This window comes from Cyprinodon variegatus, unplaced genomic scaffold (genome assembly GCF_000732505.1).
Source record: "Cyprinodon variegatus isolate N-32 unplaced genomic scaffold, C_variegatus-1.0 Scaffold385, whole genome shotgun sequence".
Lineage (NCBI taxonomy): Eukaryota > Metazoa > Chordata > Actinopteri > Cyprinodontiformes > Cyprinodontidae > Cyprinodon > Cyprinodon variegatus.
In genome coordinates this window covers 32,866-50,688 of record NW_015150838.1, presented here as the reverse complement: position 1 = coordinate 50,688, position 17,823 = coordinate 32,866, and the positions used below count along the sequence as shown (strand labels likewise).

General features: G+C 38.9%; 1 protein-coding gene across 3 annotated transcripts; it reads right to left on the bottom strand.

Moving 5' to 3' along the window:
- Nucleotides 1–1,079: 1,079 nt before the first annotated feature.
- On the bottom strand, nt 1,080–17,521 carry LOC107092565 (sestrin-3-like). 3 transcript variants are annotated; one of them, XM_015387108.1, is made up of 10 exons: nt 17,318–17,481; nt 12,281–12,302; nt 6,460–6,657; nt 6,181–6,363; nt 5,043–5,288; nt 4,562–4,676; nt 4,240–4,364; nt 3,494–3,660; nt 3,274–3,418; nt 1,080–2,735 (listed from the first exon to the last, which is right to left on the bottom strand). In XM_015387108.1, exons 3-10 carry the CDS (start codon nt 6,652–6,654, stop codon nt 2,646–2,648), a joined length of 1,266 nt encoding a protein of 421 aa, XP_015242594.1. In that variant the 5' UTR covers nt 6,655–6,657; nt 12,281–12,302; nt 17,318–17,481; the 3' UTR covers nt 1,080–2,645. The 3 variants fall into 3 exon arrangements, with proteins under 3 accessions (XP_015242594.1, XP_015242595.1, XP_015242593.1); XM_015387109.1 differs by having other exon boundaries at nt 12,281–12,299; nt 17,318–17,448; XM_015387107.1 differs by lacking the exon at nt 12,281–12,302 and having other exon boundaries at nt 1,081–2,735; nt 17,318–17,521.
- Nucleotides 17,522–17,823: the final 302 nt, after the last annotated feature.

The following is a 17,823-nucleotide window of genomic DNA, read 5'->3' as shown; positions in this document are numbered from 1 at the left end:
TGCAATATCTTGGACTTTATTCTGTGTCAGATGAGTGATGAGGAACCTTCCCTCCTGAATCTGGATTGTAGGTTGGAGTTATTTGGAGGAGTGACCACAGACTCTCTCTATTAATTCACAAAATATGTTTCAATCCTTCACAGCACTAGTAGCTAGTTAACTTTACCTGATGTAATAACATTAAAAATGTACAGAAGAGTACCTTTTTGTATTGTCTGCATAAAATGTTGAAGTTGTATTTCGCCCCCTTTAATTTGACCCCTGGCTAAAAAAAAAAAAAAAAAAAAATCTCCTTAAGAATCCCTCTCAATGGGAAATTTGGTATTTTATGTGGAGGTTAGCCTTTGTGTAACTGCAGCTGTTCTGTGAAGGTTTGTTAGAGAACATTAGTGAACAAACAGCATGATGAAGCTGAAGAAACACAGCTGGTGGAGAAGACTATAGCACTGATAGGTCCTAAAACAATGCATAGATAACCCAAACACTCCTAATGGAGCTATAAAAAGAACTGCAGTTCTCTTCATTGTCTATCTAACCTTGATGTTAGTGGCTCCTTGGTTACCTGCTCGCCATCTCTGAACAAGCTCTGCATTGGTGGGAACCTGATCCCACATTTTAAACCCTCACAGCAGCTTCAGTGCTTGGTGATTTGGTAAGAGGTTGATTTTGAGTGCAATCTCTAGCAGCAATATCTTTTGTGATGGAGGCATGTTTTTTGCTTGCAGATATAAAGGACAATATATTAATGTCATTCAGCTGCCCTGTTTTTAACACTTTAAACTCCAGTCCCCCCATTGGTAAGACTTCAAAAATGATGCCAGCAGGATTAATGCAAAAATGTGGTGAGTTTTCATCAAATTTGCATTTCATCTGCTCAGTCTCTGTTCCAACATGAACTCACCACTAAGACTGAAGCTACAAACTTAAAAAAAAAAATCTATTAATTTGAAAACTTTTAGAGACAGCTGTGTTTCAGTTAATGTGTGAAAGGTTTATAAAAAGATGATAAAAACCAAAATGGAAGAAATACTCATTAGAAAAGGAAAACAGACAGGGTTTTTTTTTGAAGGTACAATTTTATAGAAAACATGTTTACACTTTCAAAAAATCTTTTTTTTTTCATTTTCAGTTATTCTGTTTTTGTACTTTTTGTTTTGAAATGTCATCCATTCTTAGTCTGCTAAAGTTGAACATTTCGAACATCCATCTGTGTCGAAGGCTCTTGCCTAGATGCTGGGACTTAAGCAGAAGGTGATAGAAACGTGCCTTCACATTTGGAATATTTATAAGAACTTATCATTTTCCAAGAGGAAAAAGAAGTTATCCGTTTCCACTCAGAGTAACCTCTGACGGATACTCCGGTCCAGCCTCCAGCAGTAACAGCCCTCCACTTGAGCAGCGCTCCAGTTCCTCCCGCCTAAAGGCACCTGTGTTATAACAGAGCTTTTGCTTTAAATCGATATGCACTTACTTCCTCACTAAATCATAAACCGACACAGTATGAAACATCCACATCTACTCAGGCTGCAGTGCATCGAGCAGGTCCTACACTCATACCTGGGAGTACGCAAAGTAATTAAAGAAAAATGTAAAAACAACAAATAAAAAAAAAAGGATAGAGTTTGCTTATCGTTTTTTTTTTTTTTTTTGCTCTCCAGACTCAGATCACGAATTCTGACGCAACTAAACTTTAAAAATGTACAAATGCAAAAACCTACACATGCAATTTAAACAGAACTCAACAAACTCTGTAACTTTTTGTTAGGGAGTGTATATGGGCTCCCTGAGTGGCTCAGCTTCTCAGATGAGTTTACACAATTTTCTATTACTTCCACCATCTTTAAAATTCTTCTGTCTCCACATAAAAAAAAAAAAAAAGCAAGAAGAAAGAGAAAAAACAAACTGTAAATAGAAACATTGTAAATTGTGTACCTCCGATTGGGAACGCGGGACTTAAAATAAAAAAAATAAAACAGGAAGAGAAGAAAGGCATCGGACCCACACACTTTGCCTCAATGTCAACTCATCAGCTACATTGCATTATAAATATATAAAGTTTAAAAAAGTGCTTATTAAAAGAAACTATAGTGATGCGATAACTTCCAGCTGTTTGTTCTCGACCAGCATTAATACGAAATGTCAGGGAGCATAAAACTGTTGTCCTTCAGTCCAATAAAGTCCTTCAAAACTGACAAAGATTGTCAGAAAAATGAAAACCCCTGATCTTCCATTAACAATCAATCACCTTGTAGAAAAAAAAGGTTTTTTTTTGGAGAGGGGAGCATAGTTAATACAAAAAGAGACTTTTCTAATGGAAAAATAGGAGTGTTGGCCACTGATAACACAATGCTGCAAACTGGCAGCTTCTCACAGACTTAACTGGAACAGACGACAGAGACATTTGAAAATAACTACTTAGAATTGCACATAACCATGAGAGAGGCAGGATGTTTTCAGAGAGGTTGAACAGCAGAACGGGAAGAGATGAGCAGAGGTCGGCGTGGGTCAATTAACATTAAGATCTGAGAAGAGTGCCACCGCCCAATGATCAGCTGATCTCTGGGTCATCAGATGTGCCGCTTCCTGTTCCTCGTCCTCTCTGGGGTCTCTCTGTACAGGCAGACAGCTTGAACTCCACCAGCATCTCAGGCGATCATGTACCGAGTGATGGCTCTCAGCGCGTACAGCAGCTCTGCCTGCAGCCGCGCCTCCATGATCAGCAAGTTTACGTGTATCTGAGGATGGGAGACACCGACGGTCAGATCCAAAGCTGTAGCAGGGTTGCTTTAAAATCAGCCCTCATTATTCAGAATTCACTACTTTTTCACTTTCTGCCTTGTTACCATGAAAAACTTTAATTATAAGTGGATTTTAAGCGAAAGACCAACAAAAAGTAACACTAAATAAGAAGTGGAAGGGTAGTGGCATATATTTAAAAATCTAGACTGGTGTGTTTGAATGCATTTCAGTATTTAGTTAAACCAGCTTTAGCTGCAACTGGAGCTTAACATCAACTAATGGCCTCATTAAAATACTAATTCCCATCAACATCCAACATATTTGGTCTCCATGTTGCTCATATGTATGTTTACTAATTTCCAAATAATTTGCATCCACTGCTCCTCCTCTGAGACGGTTGACTCCCTGCTGTAGGAAACCGATTTCACATTTTTGACAAACCTCCTAACTTGTGTATTAATCGCAGGGTATCATTTTCCAGGTAAACAACTAGACCTGTTTTTTGTCAACAGGCCTGGAGAAAAACAATCTCACCCTGTCTGAGGCTTTCAGCAGAGTCCAACTCAGCGGACACACCGGGGTTTTGGTGACGTCTGGAAAACAGGCCACAGCTTTGATGTAGAGCTTCAGATCTCGCTCCAGCAACTGGTTCACCTCCCCGTAGTCGTAGTCGTCACAACTGTGGTCAGAAGTGAGAACACATATACCTTCTACAAGATTTAGATGATGCTCTTGAATGGAGTCGGAGCCTTACCGTATCCCTAAGACATAATGGATGTAATTCCAGATCGCCCTCTTCAGGTCGGAGCTGTGCAGCGATGGGAGGGATGTGACGCTCCTGAACCTGTCGTCCAGGAGATGCCCGATGTCTGAGTACAATCTGTTGATCAGGGAGAAACCGTGGACTTCCCAGGAGTAGTCCTGCAGTCAAATGACAAGACAATTCTGTCAAACATAATCCCATTTTGTATGAGAAGGCAGACTTTAAATTTAGAAGTTTCTAAAAAGTTTGTTTTACTTGAATATAAGGTTTAAAAATAAATGATCAGACACCCTAATCACTGAATCCAAAAGTAAAAAAAAAAAAATGGCAAAAGCTATTAGCTAAATTTAGAGCATTTAGGTGAATTCTGAAAGCAAGTGGTGGATTTTATAAAGCTTAAGCTTGATTTTTGCGGTGTGGTGAGAAAAATAAAAGTTTAATAACTTTTCTATAACTTCCAATGTCAGAATTTGTAACATAAAATCTTGATAAGACACTGAATTGTCCAGTAGTGTTAAAGGTGCAGTAGAAATAAAAGTAAAATAAATAAAAGGTCCCCGCTGCAGTGTGTGAAATCAATGAAAAACCCCCACCGATCACAAAATACGGTCCGTTGTACATTATTGGTGTACGTTCAAAAATATAGCTTGCTGGAACCATTTTTCCAAGATCTCCTATGGCACCTTTAATATTTTTGCAAGGCACAGAATATCAATTTACAGAAATCCCCCCCTCACCTGAACTCTGAGCACTTGGAGGTTGTCCTCGTCCCTGCGGGCAAACTCCTGATAGCAGAAATCAGGGTCTGCGACGAAACGTGACGGATCCGCCAAGCACAGCATCTCTTCCTCATCTTCAAGATCTAAAAAAAGGAGACTGTGAAAGCAGATGGGAACGGAGGGGAGGGACAGAAAGCGTTTCACGGTGCACAGCCCAGGAGGGGGCATTTGCTAGAGTTTCACACCATGTGACCTCAAATGCCACATCTAGGATAGCCGCCCCAGCGTAAACAGCCACACAGCATGCGTTTGATTGTTTACTTCTGTTCCAGGGGCTTACCCGTTTGTGGGAGCGTCTGCGTCTGGAGGAGACGTTCTTCTCTCTTCTCCTGCTCCTCCTGGGACCTTTGGATCCTCTCCTTTAGGCAAACCATGTCACAGCTGGAGTCCAAAGACTGTCGACACAAAAACAATAAACAAACAGTTTTTAGCCAAGATCATCTGATAGCTGGAGGACAAGTTAAGCTTGTCCTTGTCTCATGCTTTCATTTATAAAAAGCTTAATCGAGTAAGATTAAAAACATTAGGGACAGTTCAGACATGCAGGTTGTTGCTTTAATGTGATTACAACTGAACATGATGCTCTCGTGGTTAAATGAGCAGCCTGATGTTCATTTGCTTCAATTTTCAGGGAAAATCTGGTTCTGCTGATCCAGTCTGGTTGTTCTTCACTATGTAGTGTCTTGATCAAAACAATAAAATCATTTCACATCTCTAAATCAGGCACTTTGCCGCTTCACAGTAAAGTTAGGCTAGTTTACCCGTCGCCGTGTGATATTTTCAGAGGGAGCCCTGAGCGACTGAGGCACATTGGTGTTGCCGTTGGCAGCATCGAAGGGGCAGAAGGTCGGCGGGGTGCCGTTTGGAGATTTGGCGAGATGCGCGAGGTCCGAGTCTGTGTCGCATCCGAAGACGAAGCTGCAGAGGGAGTGGCAGTGGGCCAGGATCACCACGGCCTGCACCAGCTCCGCCAGTGACCAGCATTGCTCGCCTGCCTTCAGCAGCGTCTGAGGGGAACACAGGGACAAAAAAAAAAACACCGCTTTGATTAAAAATGAAGAATGTGGCAGAAAGGAGTTATTTTATCTTTTTATGCAGCGATTGACAAAAACATCCAGGAATCCTTTTGACATTTCCAGATTTTGTTAGTCAAAAACAAACGTTATTTCTGTGGAACTTAATTTGCTAATCTAACTAAAAAGAAATAAGGTTTAAATTTTTCTAATAGATACAAATCTAAAATGGCGCTGCATTTGAATTCGTCCTCCTGGAGTCAGAACTTCACTGAAGCCACAGCTATGCCACTAACAGCTCTCAGTGTCTAAAATGTTCGACCACTCTTCTTTGTAAAATAACTCACCAATCACAGAGTGGAAGGAGAGCCTCTGTGAACATTAACTTTAAGGCCAAAGATCCTAACTTCAAGTCTGGGCTTTTAATATTAACGGATCTCTACTGTTCTCTTGTGATACATCTATCCTCTCCCACAGCATGGTGTTGTCACTAATAAGTTTTATTTATTGTGTGGATTAAATTCTCTGCCATGCATTGTATTTTACACAAAGCTTCAAAAGCTGACATTTGTTGAATCTCAGCTCCTCCCTCCAGATGTTTGCTGTACCCTTCATGTGGCCTGTAGCAAACATTAAACAAACGTCTGATAATAGTCCTCCTTCCACTTTTAGGCTCTGCAGCTTCTGTCTCTCCTAGCCTGTTCATGTGGAACGCTGTTGTGTTGCACCATTTCCACTCAGGTTGATGGATTTTTGTCCAAGCAGCTCGTTTCACAAGGTTTTATTTAGGCATTTCAGAACAAAGGGCATTGAATAAAAAGGATGCTTTTGCAAGCTACTGTGAGATTGTTGCTGGTCTGTGTTTGTCGGTTTAAACTCTTCATACCTGGATATGGGAACATGTGGCGAGCCAGGGCTGGTGGGCCAGCACTTTGTTTATGTGGTCAAGGAGGCGAAGACGAGGGGGAGCCGCTTCCAAACCCTGCAACCAAAGAGGGTCCCCTCCCACCCTCAGGAACTGGGCCGAGTGCAGGCACACCAGGTAGCTGCAGTGATATCTTGCTGCCGCCTGGAGCAGACCGTTCAGAAGATAGATTATTCTTTTTTTAAATAAGGATAATCTTTTACCAGTAGTACTTTTAATATCAGCAGCCAGGTTACCAACCATGATGGCGATGTAATGGCGGTAGGGCAGAGGCAGGGGGCCGTCCATGTGCAGGATGTAGTGCTGTGTGCGCAGGAAGCTCTCCAGATACTGGGGGTGAGACGCCATCTGTTGCGACACGGCGTCCACACTCCCCCTGCTGACCAGAGCCTTCATGAACAGCAAGGATACTCGCTCCTTCTCACCGTTCACCATCACCTGCAGAAACCAGAATAAAAAGGACAGATAGATTGGTTTCTGTTGGGAAAATGAAGCAAACAATGAGCTGTCTGTTGCCACAGGGCTGACTGAGGATGCCCCACCCTTTGTTTCACTACATAAGGCTCCCACATCCAAGATAATCTGATTTTTTCCCAGAACCGGATCACTGTAAAGCAAGTAGGTTTGGAGTCTCTTGTGTGATTGCAGCTGGGAGAAATCAGAAGTTATGTCACCTTTTTTTTTTTTCACCAATAAATTCTACTTCTAAAATGAATAAAATGGACAAAAACATGAGCTGCAGAGCACCGACTTCCCTGAAGAGCCACTCTGGCCTTTAAATTTACAGCCAAGAACGTCTTGGCTCACAATAATGTTGGACCATGTGATGACGAGCTCAGGCTGTGCTTTGGACCCGAGTCATGTTCCACACCTTAAATCAGAGGAAGAGGGGCTGATTTGGAAGAAGAGCAACGGCTCCCTGGGAGAGTTTAAGTATTCCTGACTTTTTTTTTTCCTGGAAAGAAAATAAGCACCCAAACAGCATCTCCACAGACGCCATGTCTGACAGGCTTCGCTGGAGTAAGAGGCCTCTTAAAACTTGTTTTATGTTTATCTAATGTAAGCGAGACGCTTGATTCATTTGTGTTTATTTGAAATGCTTTTTAGACAGCTGAAAGTAGGAGGAAAACAAAGAAGAAAAGCACCAAAAATGCCCTTTGAAACGGGGGTTTACACTGAGGAAGCACAGATGAAGGAACTAATATGAAAGCTGAGCTGAGGAGGCCGCGAAGAGGGAAGCTCAGCTCGGATCGAAGAAGCGGAGGACGAAAAAGATTCAAACATGGGAGGGACTGGACTGAGGAGCCCGGGGGGCCAAAAGAAATAGACCCATGTAGAGAGGGAAACTGGCCTGCCCTCACTGGCACAGTCATTTATAAGCTTGTTTTCTCCCTCTGCATCATATAATGGTTTCTAGGAAAAGGTGTCCAGAAGCTCGGTCAGTTTCAGTTCCTCTGGATGGGATCAAAGCCAAACGATTCACTTCAACCTCAAATGAGGAAACACGTACTTTCTTCATTTAAGTCCAGACCTCAAACAGATCTCTTCTGTATTGGAGTTTTGTGTCATACTTATTGTTTGAGATCAAACCAACCAAAAAATTTCTATCTATCCATCTATCTATAGAGAGAGAGAGAGAGATGCAAAATCTCAATTTTTGTATTTTATCAGCTTATAAAAAGCTCAAGTGTGACTAAAAAAAAAGAAAATCTTACAAAAACATGATAAGGGGGGAAATACTTTCTGACAGGTCTGTGTAGTCAGACAACCAGAGCTAACAGAGCTTGTTTTTCCCTTTAGCCCCGTGTGGCTCTTTAGTATTCAGCAGGGTGTTTATCTGGCTAAAAGCTCCATGTGGTATTTCACTTCTCCTTGCAGGGGACGATGGTTGCTGCCTGATCCTCCACTAAGCTCCACCTCATGACCTATATAGTCTCAGCTCAGATCCTAAAGGACACCTGAAAACACATGGTCATTATGCACTTTACCATAATTCTATAGATTTTTGAAAAGCAAAGTAACCAAGGGGGGGTGCTTGGTACTAACTGAAACATGCCCAGACACAGACCTTGACCTTCTCCAGTCTGTCAGCACCCATAAAAAATACTGTAGGAGGGGAATGTAGCGGCGCACAGGTGGCTGCCAATCAAAGACCTACAAGAGCACATTCACACGGGGTGTTTTTCCTCAAACACAAGCACCACTGATCAGCACGCCTGGCTGCAGAATCTAGGTTACTGCTCCATGGAGCTCTAACTGGCCGGATCACTGAAAGGAACATTGTTGCACCAAGCAGCATTTCAGAGGCTGTAGAAAACAGGCCTCGTTGCCGTTTCTTAAGGACCTTACATGTCAGAGAGCAAACGTCTATTTATATTTCCTTCCCATATCATGGTGGAATGAGCTCAGATTGCAATGTTGACTGATCACACTTCCATTTCTAGGGTAAATGATACATGCAAAATGGGTGATTGAGATAATATCAGGACAGAAACAAAAAAAGAAAAATTCTCTTTTGCACAAGAACAGAAAAATCTACAATATACTGGATCCAGCTACAATATGTTCTGGTATTGAAATAATCTAAATTGACTGAAAGAGAATTAGGGGTAATCTACATTCAAGGCTTGGTAAAGTATTCTAGCATTTAACCTTTACATGTTTGTTCACGTCAATCCAGAAAAGTATTTTATTGTTGTTAAAAGAGACCCGAGTTAGGGCTGTGGGATTAGGCCAAATATCTAACTTATATATTTTTAAAGACATTAATCATATTATTTTCATTTGTACTAACCACAAGCATATAAATGTTTGGCTGCAGGGTTTCGTTGTTTTTAATGGTGTTGAATGCTTTCTTGTCCAGAGTCGCAGGACTTTACTGCTGTGTGAAAGAGCTCCAACTGCTGGCTAACATGATTGGATCTGCATGCTAGCTGAATATCCCTTCCCTTTAGCATATTACTGCCACCTAAAGGGTTAAGAGTGAAATGTTATCTAACTCTCATTAAATGAAAAATGACCAAAAACCTGATTGTCTTTTATTTGGAAATTTCGTTTTTTCAAATGTTTATTATATCGCAAATGCATTTCATTGTCCAGCCCTAATAAATTTACAAATGTTGATGCATTCCTCTGAATAGTAAAAATATTTCACTTTTTTTTTTATTTACAAAACGTATAACAGGTGTGTTGTCTTCTTGAGTCAATATGTTGTTGAACCATTTTATAATGCAGTGTCTGTAAAGTGTCTTGAGATGACATGTGTTGGGATTTTGTTATATAATTAAACTAAATTGAATTGAATTACTACATTTTATAGCTGCCAGAACTTGGGTGACCATTTTGTAATTGTGTCAATAATTTATAGACTAAAACTTTAACTCAACTCTTTTTGGTAAAAAAAAAAAAAAAAGCTTAAGCAGGCTGGATGAATGGAAATCAGTTCAAAAGCCTTATTATTGATTCTGAAATAGATCCTGCCCTGGACTTTAAATGGGCTACTATTTTTAGATCTAAACTATTCCATTAAAACTCTGCTTATGTTTATGGTTATCGTCCTGATAAAAGGTGAACCTCCACACCCCAATCTTTTGCTGTCTCTAGCCAATTTGCCCTGCATTACCTCTATTCTTTATCTCATTATCCACCACATGATGCAGTCATCACCATGGTTCACCGTTTCTTGTACGTTTTCAGCCAGACAGCATTTTGCATTAAGGCAAACAGTAAAATTATTAGAATCACCCAGTTCTTTCTCTTTTGACAAACTGCAAACAAGATTTCCGAGCCCAGCTAACGGTGACTGCAGGTCCTTCATAGTACCATGCCATGAATCGTAAAGTTAGTATAGAGACAATTAAACAGGGCATTTAACCCAATCAGAGGAGCAAACAGGCCATAACTAGATGAAAAAAATATTTACTTTTTTAGATGAAAAATCTTAAACACAGTTTAGCTGAGGTGTAGTTTTAACTTCAGATTGTTCAAATGACCCTAAAAGAATAATCTATTAAAGCACATTTAGCTATTAGTTTATCAAGAATTGCAAAAACTATCGTATTCATTTTTTTTTGTGCAAAGTTCTAAATACTTAATTTGTTGTTTTTTTTTTGCGTTTTGTTTTCCTCTACACGTTTCTTTCTATTTATAAATTATTAAAATATTTGATTAATGTGTTGTTTACTTTTGAGGGATATTTATTTACTTAAAGTATCTATTTTTAAATAATTGTTAAAGAAAATTGATAGATTAGTCGATTACTTAAGAAAAAATAATCAATAGGCATAGCTTTAATCTGGACCATGCTTTATGAAATGTTCAAGTGAAATTTGAACTTGTTTTTTATGTTGTTTTTTTTTTTCCGGCGAACCGTTTTCACCCCGTTTTTTGCAACTATTGTAATGTTACTGTGCTTTTTTTGTTCCTGACATCCTCACGTGAGATTAGTGCTGCCCTAAGTGTCGAAAGCGTGGTTACTGCAGTGGAATTTTCCTTTTGGTTTTTATCTGGACATGGTGGTTCAGGCTTTTAGCATCATCACCCTCAGTCAGACACACTTCTGTAGCAAGTCATCTTATTCTCTGCAGGCAGTACCTGCTTTATGCATCACTGAGTCAGTTTCACCTGATAAGGTTCTGATGATTTAGCCAGGCTAACGTCTCTCTAGTCCTGACCGTACTGCTCTAAACCCAAGACCAATCATCCCCACACTTAGCCCATCCCCTTTGGGTCTCATGGCACTGACATTTTATGTTTATCATTTCGTCTGGTATTAGTGTGTTTGCTTTTACATTCAATCCCTGAGACCTCTGGTGCCTTCCTTGGTCTCTATGATGATGTCTGTTCACTGATTAGTGGTTTAAATAATAATCGTTTTGTATTGATGCATCGATCCAACACCCAACGACGACCCAAAGCATCGACACGTCCGCAAGATTATCAATTCATGTTTTGTTTTTTCTCCAGTCCATTTTTATTTATTTGCCTCTGGACATAATTCTGACTCCCGTGCTGCGGTGGCGCTAAACCTATTTTGCCCTCCTAGCTCGCTTCCTTTAGCCACTACCCTCTTTCCACTTGCAGTATTTTTTGATGCAAGGCAGAATCAGAATCTATAAAACAGAGGCATGATTATTTTTCAGTGAATGAGGTTTTCATAGGCCTCGGTGGAGTACAACTTTGCTACTTCTGTTATTTGCTGTTGTTTCTCAAATAAAGTGCAAAAACAGCATTAATCATACCGTGGTGTATTCTTGATTATCAAGAAATAATTGAATCGTTGGGTTAGGACCATGATGGGTGTGATTTACACCCCTACCACTGATATTCTCTTCAACCTCTGAGGCCTTCAGAGAACAGCTAGATTTATCCTGACATTAATTCATAGATCAGGGGATTCTTTAAGAGCTATGCAATCATTTGGGATTTTCTAACATTTAAAATCTCAAATTCAGGGTTGTGGCTATTATGTATATTGCTGTAAATGTCACGGCTGTGAATAAGTTTGTGAAGGACAGTAAATTAGGCTATAATGGTGTATTTGGTGGAAAGGTTAGTTTACAAAAAGACTAGACTAAATGCAAAGAACTACAGAGTTTCAATTTTGGGAATAAAGAAAAGATCGCACTGATGAACAGACTGAATAAGATGGAAGTAAGAACAAATTAAGCACAATAAATTACTTCAAAGTTGTATTTTCAAAAAAATATAATCTCCGACATGCTGAACAACTCAAAGACAAAATGGTGGAAGTGTGATTGAGAGAAAATAAACAGAGTAAACATCAGATCCTCTAAAACCAGAACCTTTCATAAAAAATGTTGACATCTGGCTAAAAAACAAACAAAAAAACAAAACAAAAAAACCCACAATAAGTGTGGACATTTGCTCTTGCACCAAGTGAGGTTAAAGCCTTCGTCATTGTTGGCATCACACGCAATTGATTAAGAAATGGGAGTTTTCGGTAATTTCAGACATGTCTGGACAAAATCTGACAGAAGTCAAACTGAAACAGGAACTACAGAAAAGCTGAGCATTCATGCAGCAGGAAATGACATCTTACCTCTTAACACAACATCTGTCTGCTGACGAGAACAAAATGAGGGATTGAGTTACCAATTAGCAAAAAGCTTTCAATATAACAGATTTGAAAGAAGCTTTAAAAGTCAAACACAGAAACAGCCTTCATTATATGAAAAACAAGCCTATTTGTTTTATATAAAGCAATGCATTTCTTACTGCTAGTCTACATGTAATAACGCCCACATGAGAAAAACAAAAAGGTGAGAAGCATGTGTGGGAGAATGTAAAAAAATAAGGCGACATGAGCCAAGCAGCTGTGTGGCATTAAAAACAAACCCTGGTAAGCAAACATGATAATCGAGTCAAAAAGAACTGATCAGGAACCAGAAAGGTTTCACTCCAACTTTATCCTCAACATGTAAAATGGAGGAGAGTGTCGTTAAAGTGATGTTTTTCCTATTTTTTTTTTTTTTTTTCAGATTTATAGTCTTGTCAAAATGTTTAAAAAGCATTTTAATACCAAAGACAACCTGATTAAATACAAAAAAAACATGATAAAGGATTATTTTTTCTGTACAAAAAAAAAAAAAAATCCAAGTGCTGAATAAAAGCACCGTCAGTGTGACCTTTGAATAACTGGTATCTAGTGAAACTGGCATTAAGTTGTTTTTCACAGTGCAGGAAATCTGACCATCTCTTTTCAACAGAATCACTTTGAGTCATATCAGAGCGTTTTAGGAGCAAGAAAGGAGGTTTGAATAAACACCTCAGTTTATCAGACTGAATATAATCTGGGCTTGGACTAGGACATTTTCACAATCTATTGCTCTTGTTTTTAGGTTGAGACATTCAGAGTTGAGCTTCTGGGTAAGCTTTGGATCTACGTCCTTCTGCACGACCCAGGTGAATATTCTCTTCCAGGATTTTTTAATAGAGAGCACAAATCACACTTTCATCAGTCATACTACCACCAACCACCACGTTTGACTACTAGAATAGAACATAGAATAGAAAATCCCTTTATTGTCCCACAATAGAGAAATTCTGGTGTTTACAGCAGCAAATATAATAAAGAATAAAATGATCACACAAATGTGGACCTTAGAAAAGGGTATAAAAAATAACATTATAGTGAAGAGTTGAAAAACGAAACAAATAAAGTACTTTACTGTAACATGTTTTAACATTATAAATACTGTGCCCCTGGAGAATAAAGAACCAATATACAGCTGAAGACATTTTTACAGTAATCAATATTTGAAAATAGCAGCAACATCAGAGATGTGCAAAATGACAGCAGCATGTTATTTAACTAAGATAGTTGTTACATTCACATTGATTTTAGCACAATTTCTATTTGAGGTTGTTCAACACTAGTATTTGTTTCTGAAATCCTGTTTTGTATCTGATATTAGTGAAATAAATGAAATCTGCAGAGCAGCAGAATTATTAGGTTCTTTTGTTATCTGTTTTGACCCACTGGATTTACAACTCGAAAGGTTCTCCACTTGACCTTAATTCACTTTTGAAAATGACCTTTTGCCTTTTTAAAAAGGTAAAAATGACCTTTTATCCTCAAGAAGAGGCTTTATGTGAGGGATATATTAACATTTTTACAATGTGCGTTGATCATAAACGGAGTTATGAGATGAAAAAATATGGGTGATGTCATTTGGGCGCAGGATAGGTAAACGCAGACAAAGACAGGCTTAAAAACAGCAGCACTGTACAAGCAGCAATATGGAGCGAAGCAGGGGTCCAAGATGACACACAAAGAAGTGGAGGAATGATGCAAGCATGGCTGCTGCAGATACAAGAGAGCAAGACTAATCTGAAAAATCCAGCAGAGGGTGTCCATCCCTATCATGTGTTTCTGTCCAGAAACCATAAACACCCCCCCTCCCCTCCCATTGCTGGAAAAAAAAGCAGCCGGACTGATTTTGGCTTTGCAACCTGAACTCGAGGAGTAATGCAAAACAACTCAGCTGCAGCCCAGGGCATTTGACACAGAGGAGGGGGTGGTTATAGGAGCAATAGCAGGAAAAAAAAAACTTAATAAACCCACATGCATCAATGAGAGATCCGATCCGACTGTAAACAAGACAGACAGGTAGAACAAGGGCACTTCTACTGATAACGGCTCATATTTATTGCTGTTTATTCCTCTGGGAGCAATGAGGACATCTAAAAAATAAAAAAAGGAATAGAGAGAAACTACATTCATGTGTCCTCAGTTATGGAAAACTACAGAGACAAAAGGAGCAAAAGCTGCAAATGCTTGACTTGAAACCAGAATTGTGGCTCATATTACTGTCTCTGTTTTATTCCAATTTCTTGACTCTACAATCTGCAGCAGAGCATGTCTTTGTTGAGTTGGAATCGGAACAGCGCCCCCCTTCTGTTGCGAAGTGGAAAATAACAGTAAAAAGAGAAAAACAACTTTGATTGGCAGTCCGGCTTCAGGCGAAGAAAAAAAAAAATCAGCAGCACAAGAAAGGACGCCAAGAAGAGCTGCAAGCAGAGGAAACAGAGGAATCTCTGTCCATTGACACACTTATTGCATTGTTTTCTGACGCATTTCAGACAGAAGGAATAAAATGAACCCTGCATTACTTCACACCACACTGAAACACTTTTTTTTTTTCATCAAATCTTCGTATGACGTCACCTTCACCTGCAGCTTCCTTCACGGACAAACGTCCTCACCCGTTAGTCGTTTATCTTTAACAAGATAACATTCAAAATATACCAAGAATTTTAAAATGAAACACTGATGCCAGTCATAGAGAGTACAGGAGACGTTTCTGTCTTTGTCTTGGTATATTGAATCCCAGCATCCCTGACTTTACCCCCTCCTTTTACCAGAAAACAAACAAACATAAAAAGCCGTTACTAGCTAAACGGTCCGAGCTAAAGCGTCTCAACGGCGCGAGCTCTACGTGACATTTAACATACACGGCTAAAGATGGAAACCACTTCAGCAGTGAGAATAAAAACACGCTAAAAAAAAATAAATAAATATCACTCAATAAATTTTAATATTCAATTCAAGTATTTGAACCATTTCCAGAGCAATACATGCCAATGTTAGAAGTTTAGTTCGGGTATTTTATTTATTTTTTTTGCTAGCGCTAACGTTGCTGCCTCTCACTGCACCGAAGTTGGCTTCTGATCCGATGTGTCATTAAAGGGCCATTGCGTAGATTTTAAAAGGAGCATTTTTGCATTTATAACTCAAATTTAGACTCGTTTATATGAACCAAACCTGAACTTAACAAGTATGCATTGAATAAGGATTCTATAAAATGCATTAGGGGAAACTTTAACAAAAATTAAATTTTTCATAGTTTGTTTTTTGGGCATATTGATCCACTTCTATGGCTACAGATTGTGCTCTTTTCAATTTCACCAGAACTCCAGTTTTCAAGGAGGAGATTATGTTGTTTTTAATGCTGAAAAAACTTAAAATAACAAATTGTTAGTAATAATGTTGAAAGAAATCCAGATTATTACTAAAGGATTGTACTCAGGTTTGCCCGGTCTGTGGATTACAGTTTTCACATTTATAGCAAAGGTATTGTTATGGTGATGATTTCACACATCAAATTGTGGTTTGAAAACTAAAGAATAATACATTTTTAAAATCCCTAACTATCATGTTTTTTTAGTTGACCTAATCAAATAAAAAAACTGCTCCTAAAAAACCCAAAACATTAACTTGACATTTTAACATAATAAATGACCATCTCCCAAGCTCTTTTTAAGTTCAGGGCTGATGTTTTCACCAATGATCTGATACCAAATATTTGAAATGTTGGGGGGGAAAAAACGCATGTGTGTCAGATTTTAGTGGCTTCACAAAAATATTTGAGGTTCCATGCATCAAAAACAGCATTTTTTTCATTCCAGTATAGAGTCCATTATAGGTTTGGCTTTTTATTTTTTATTGTTGCGAGGTTTACTCTTGACCAAATTTGGCTGTAATACCTAAAAAACAAAGACACAAACAAAAAACACTTAAATAGTTCTTTCTGTAATTTTGATCAACAAGGTCAATTATCATTAAAAGCATTTTAGAGAATACACCAAGGCTGAATAATCCAGTCAATGTTCATCTTGTCTATCTGTCCTGGTCTTGGAGGTTGGCTGAATCTAAAGCTACAATTAAATACAATTAACTTTCTTTTCAAATTTGGCTACAAAATAAAGTTTTAATTATTAATAATAAAAAAAAAAGTTTTAAATAGCCCTAATCAGCATAAAAAAATCGACTTCAGTTTTGCTACATCTGTTAATTCTGGTTTGTTTCTTTCATTGAATTAAAATAACTTACTTTTGTGGCCTTATACCTAAATGTTTTGCACAAATCACAAAACTTGTGTTGTTAAAACTATTTCATCATCTCAATTTTGCAGTCATTTAATGAGGTCCAAGCTTTAACAGTGCCTTTTTAAAAGTTTTCACCAATAGAATAGGGTATTCACAAATCTCCAGCTACATAAAGTGAAATATACTCAAAGTGGAATACTTTAATCCTGGTTAAACTTGTCTTTCTGTTAAGGTTTTTATGCTTGGCCCAATTCAAAGTGGTGTTAAAGCAAACAAACAAAAAAAAAACATGATATAGCTTATTTGTGTATTAACTAACCATATAAAAGGGCCATAAATAGGACATAGCTGCCATAAATGTGTTCACAAATAACCAGATTTGCCAGATATATTAGACTTTTAACTAGAGCTGATCAAAGGTAGGCCAGAAGTGGAATAGCCCTTTAAGTAAGACAAATCGGAAACCAACTTCACCTCAGTCTCATACTTTGTTTCAGAAGTTTCCTTTCTGAAAAACAAAAACGAATGAAATAAACTATCTTTCACTTCAACTTCCAGCAGCTAACCTATGTAATTCAACACCTGAAAGCGAAGTGGGGCTTTGCTCACAGTGCTTGACAAGAGATAAGCCGTTTTTTTGACAGAGGAACAAATGAATGAACGGTTTTCGCTTCTAGGGCTAGCATACACTTGTTTAAACCCCACTAATCCATAACACGGGTGAAAAAACAACAGAATTACAGCCTACCTGTTTCTGGACTCGCTTGCACTGCGATCTTAAGGGGTACTCCATTTTACTCGTACAGATGATCATTTTCCAAAAACGGTGTTCTCCTGCATGGATCCGGTCGGTCGGAGTCTCTCCAGCTGCTCTCCGAGCTGCTAACAAAAGGGAGCGCTTCTGCCACTGCCCCCCCTCCTCGGCTCAGCCTGTCTTGAGCTGCAGCTTGAACTGAGAGGAAGGAGAGCTTCCCAAAGCAGAGCTGACAGCTCCAGTAACAGCGCAGCCAATCAGCGCACAGGGGGCGGGGCTTCCAGTCTGAGGGGGCATGCACAAATGCTAATGAACATCTGCAAACAACAGAGGCAGAACAAGGAAGAGACATGGTCAGACTATCAACTTTTAACCCACTCAGATGAGAAGCTGAGCTTAAGTAGAGCAGAGTTTCCCAAATAACCATCTTACAGACTGGGGACCCCTTAAAAATACATATTAATTAAATCACATCACTATATGTAGAGTATATTGAAAGA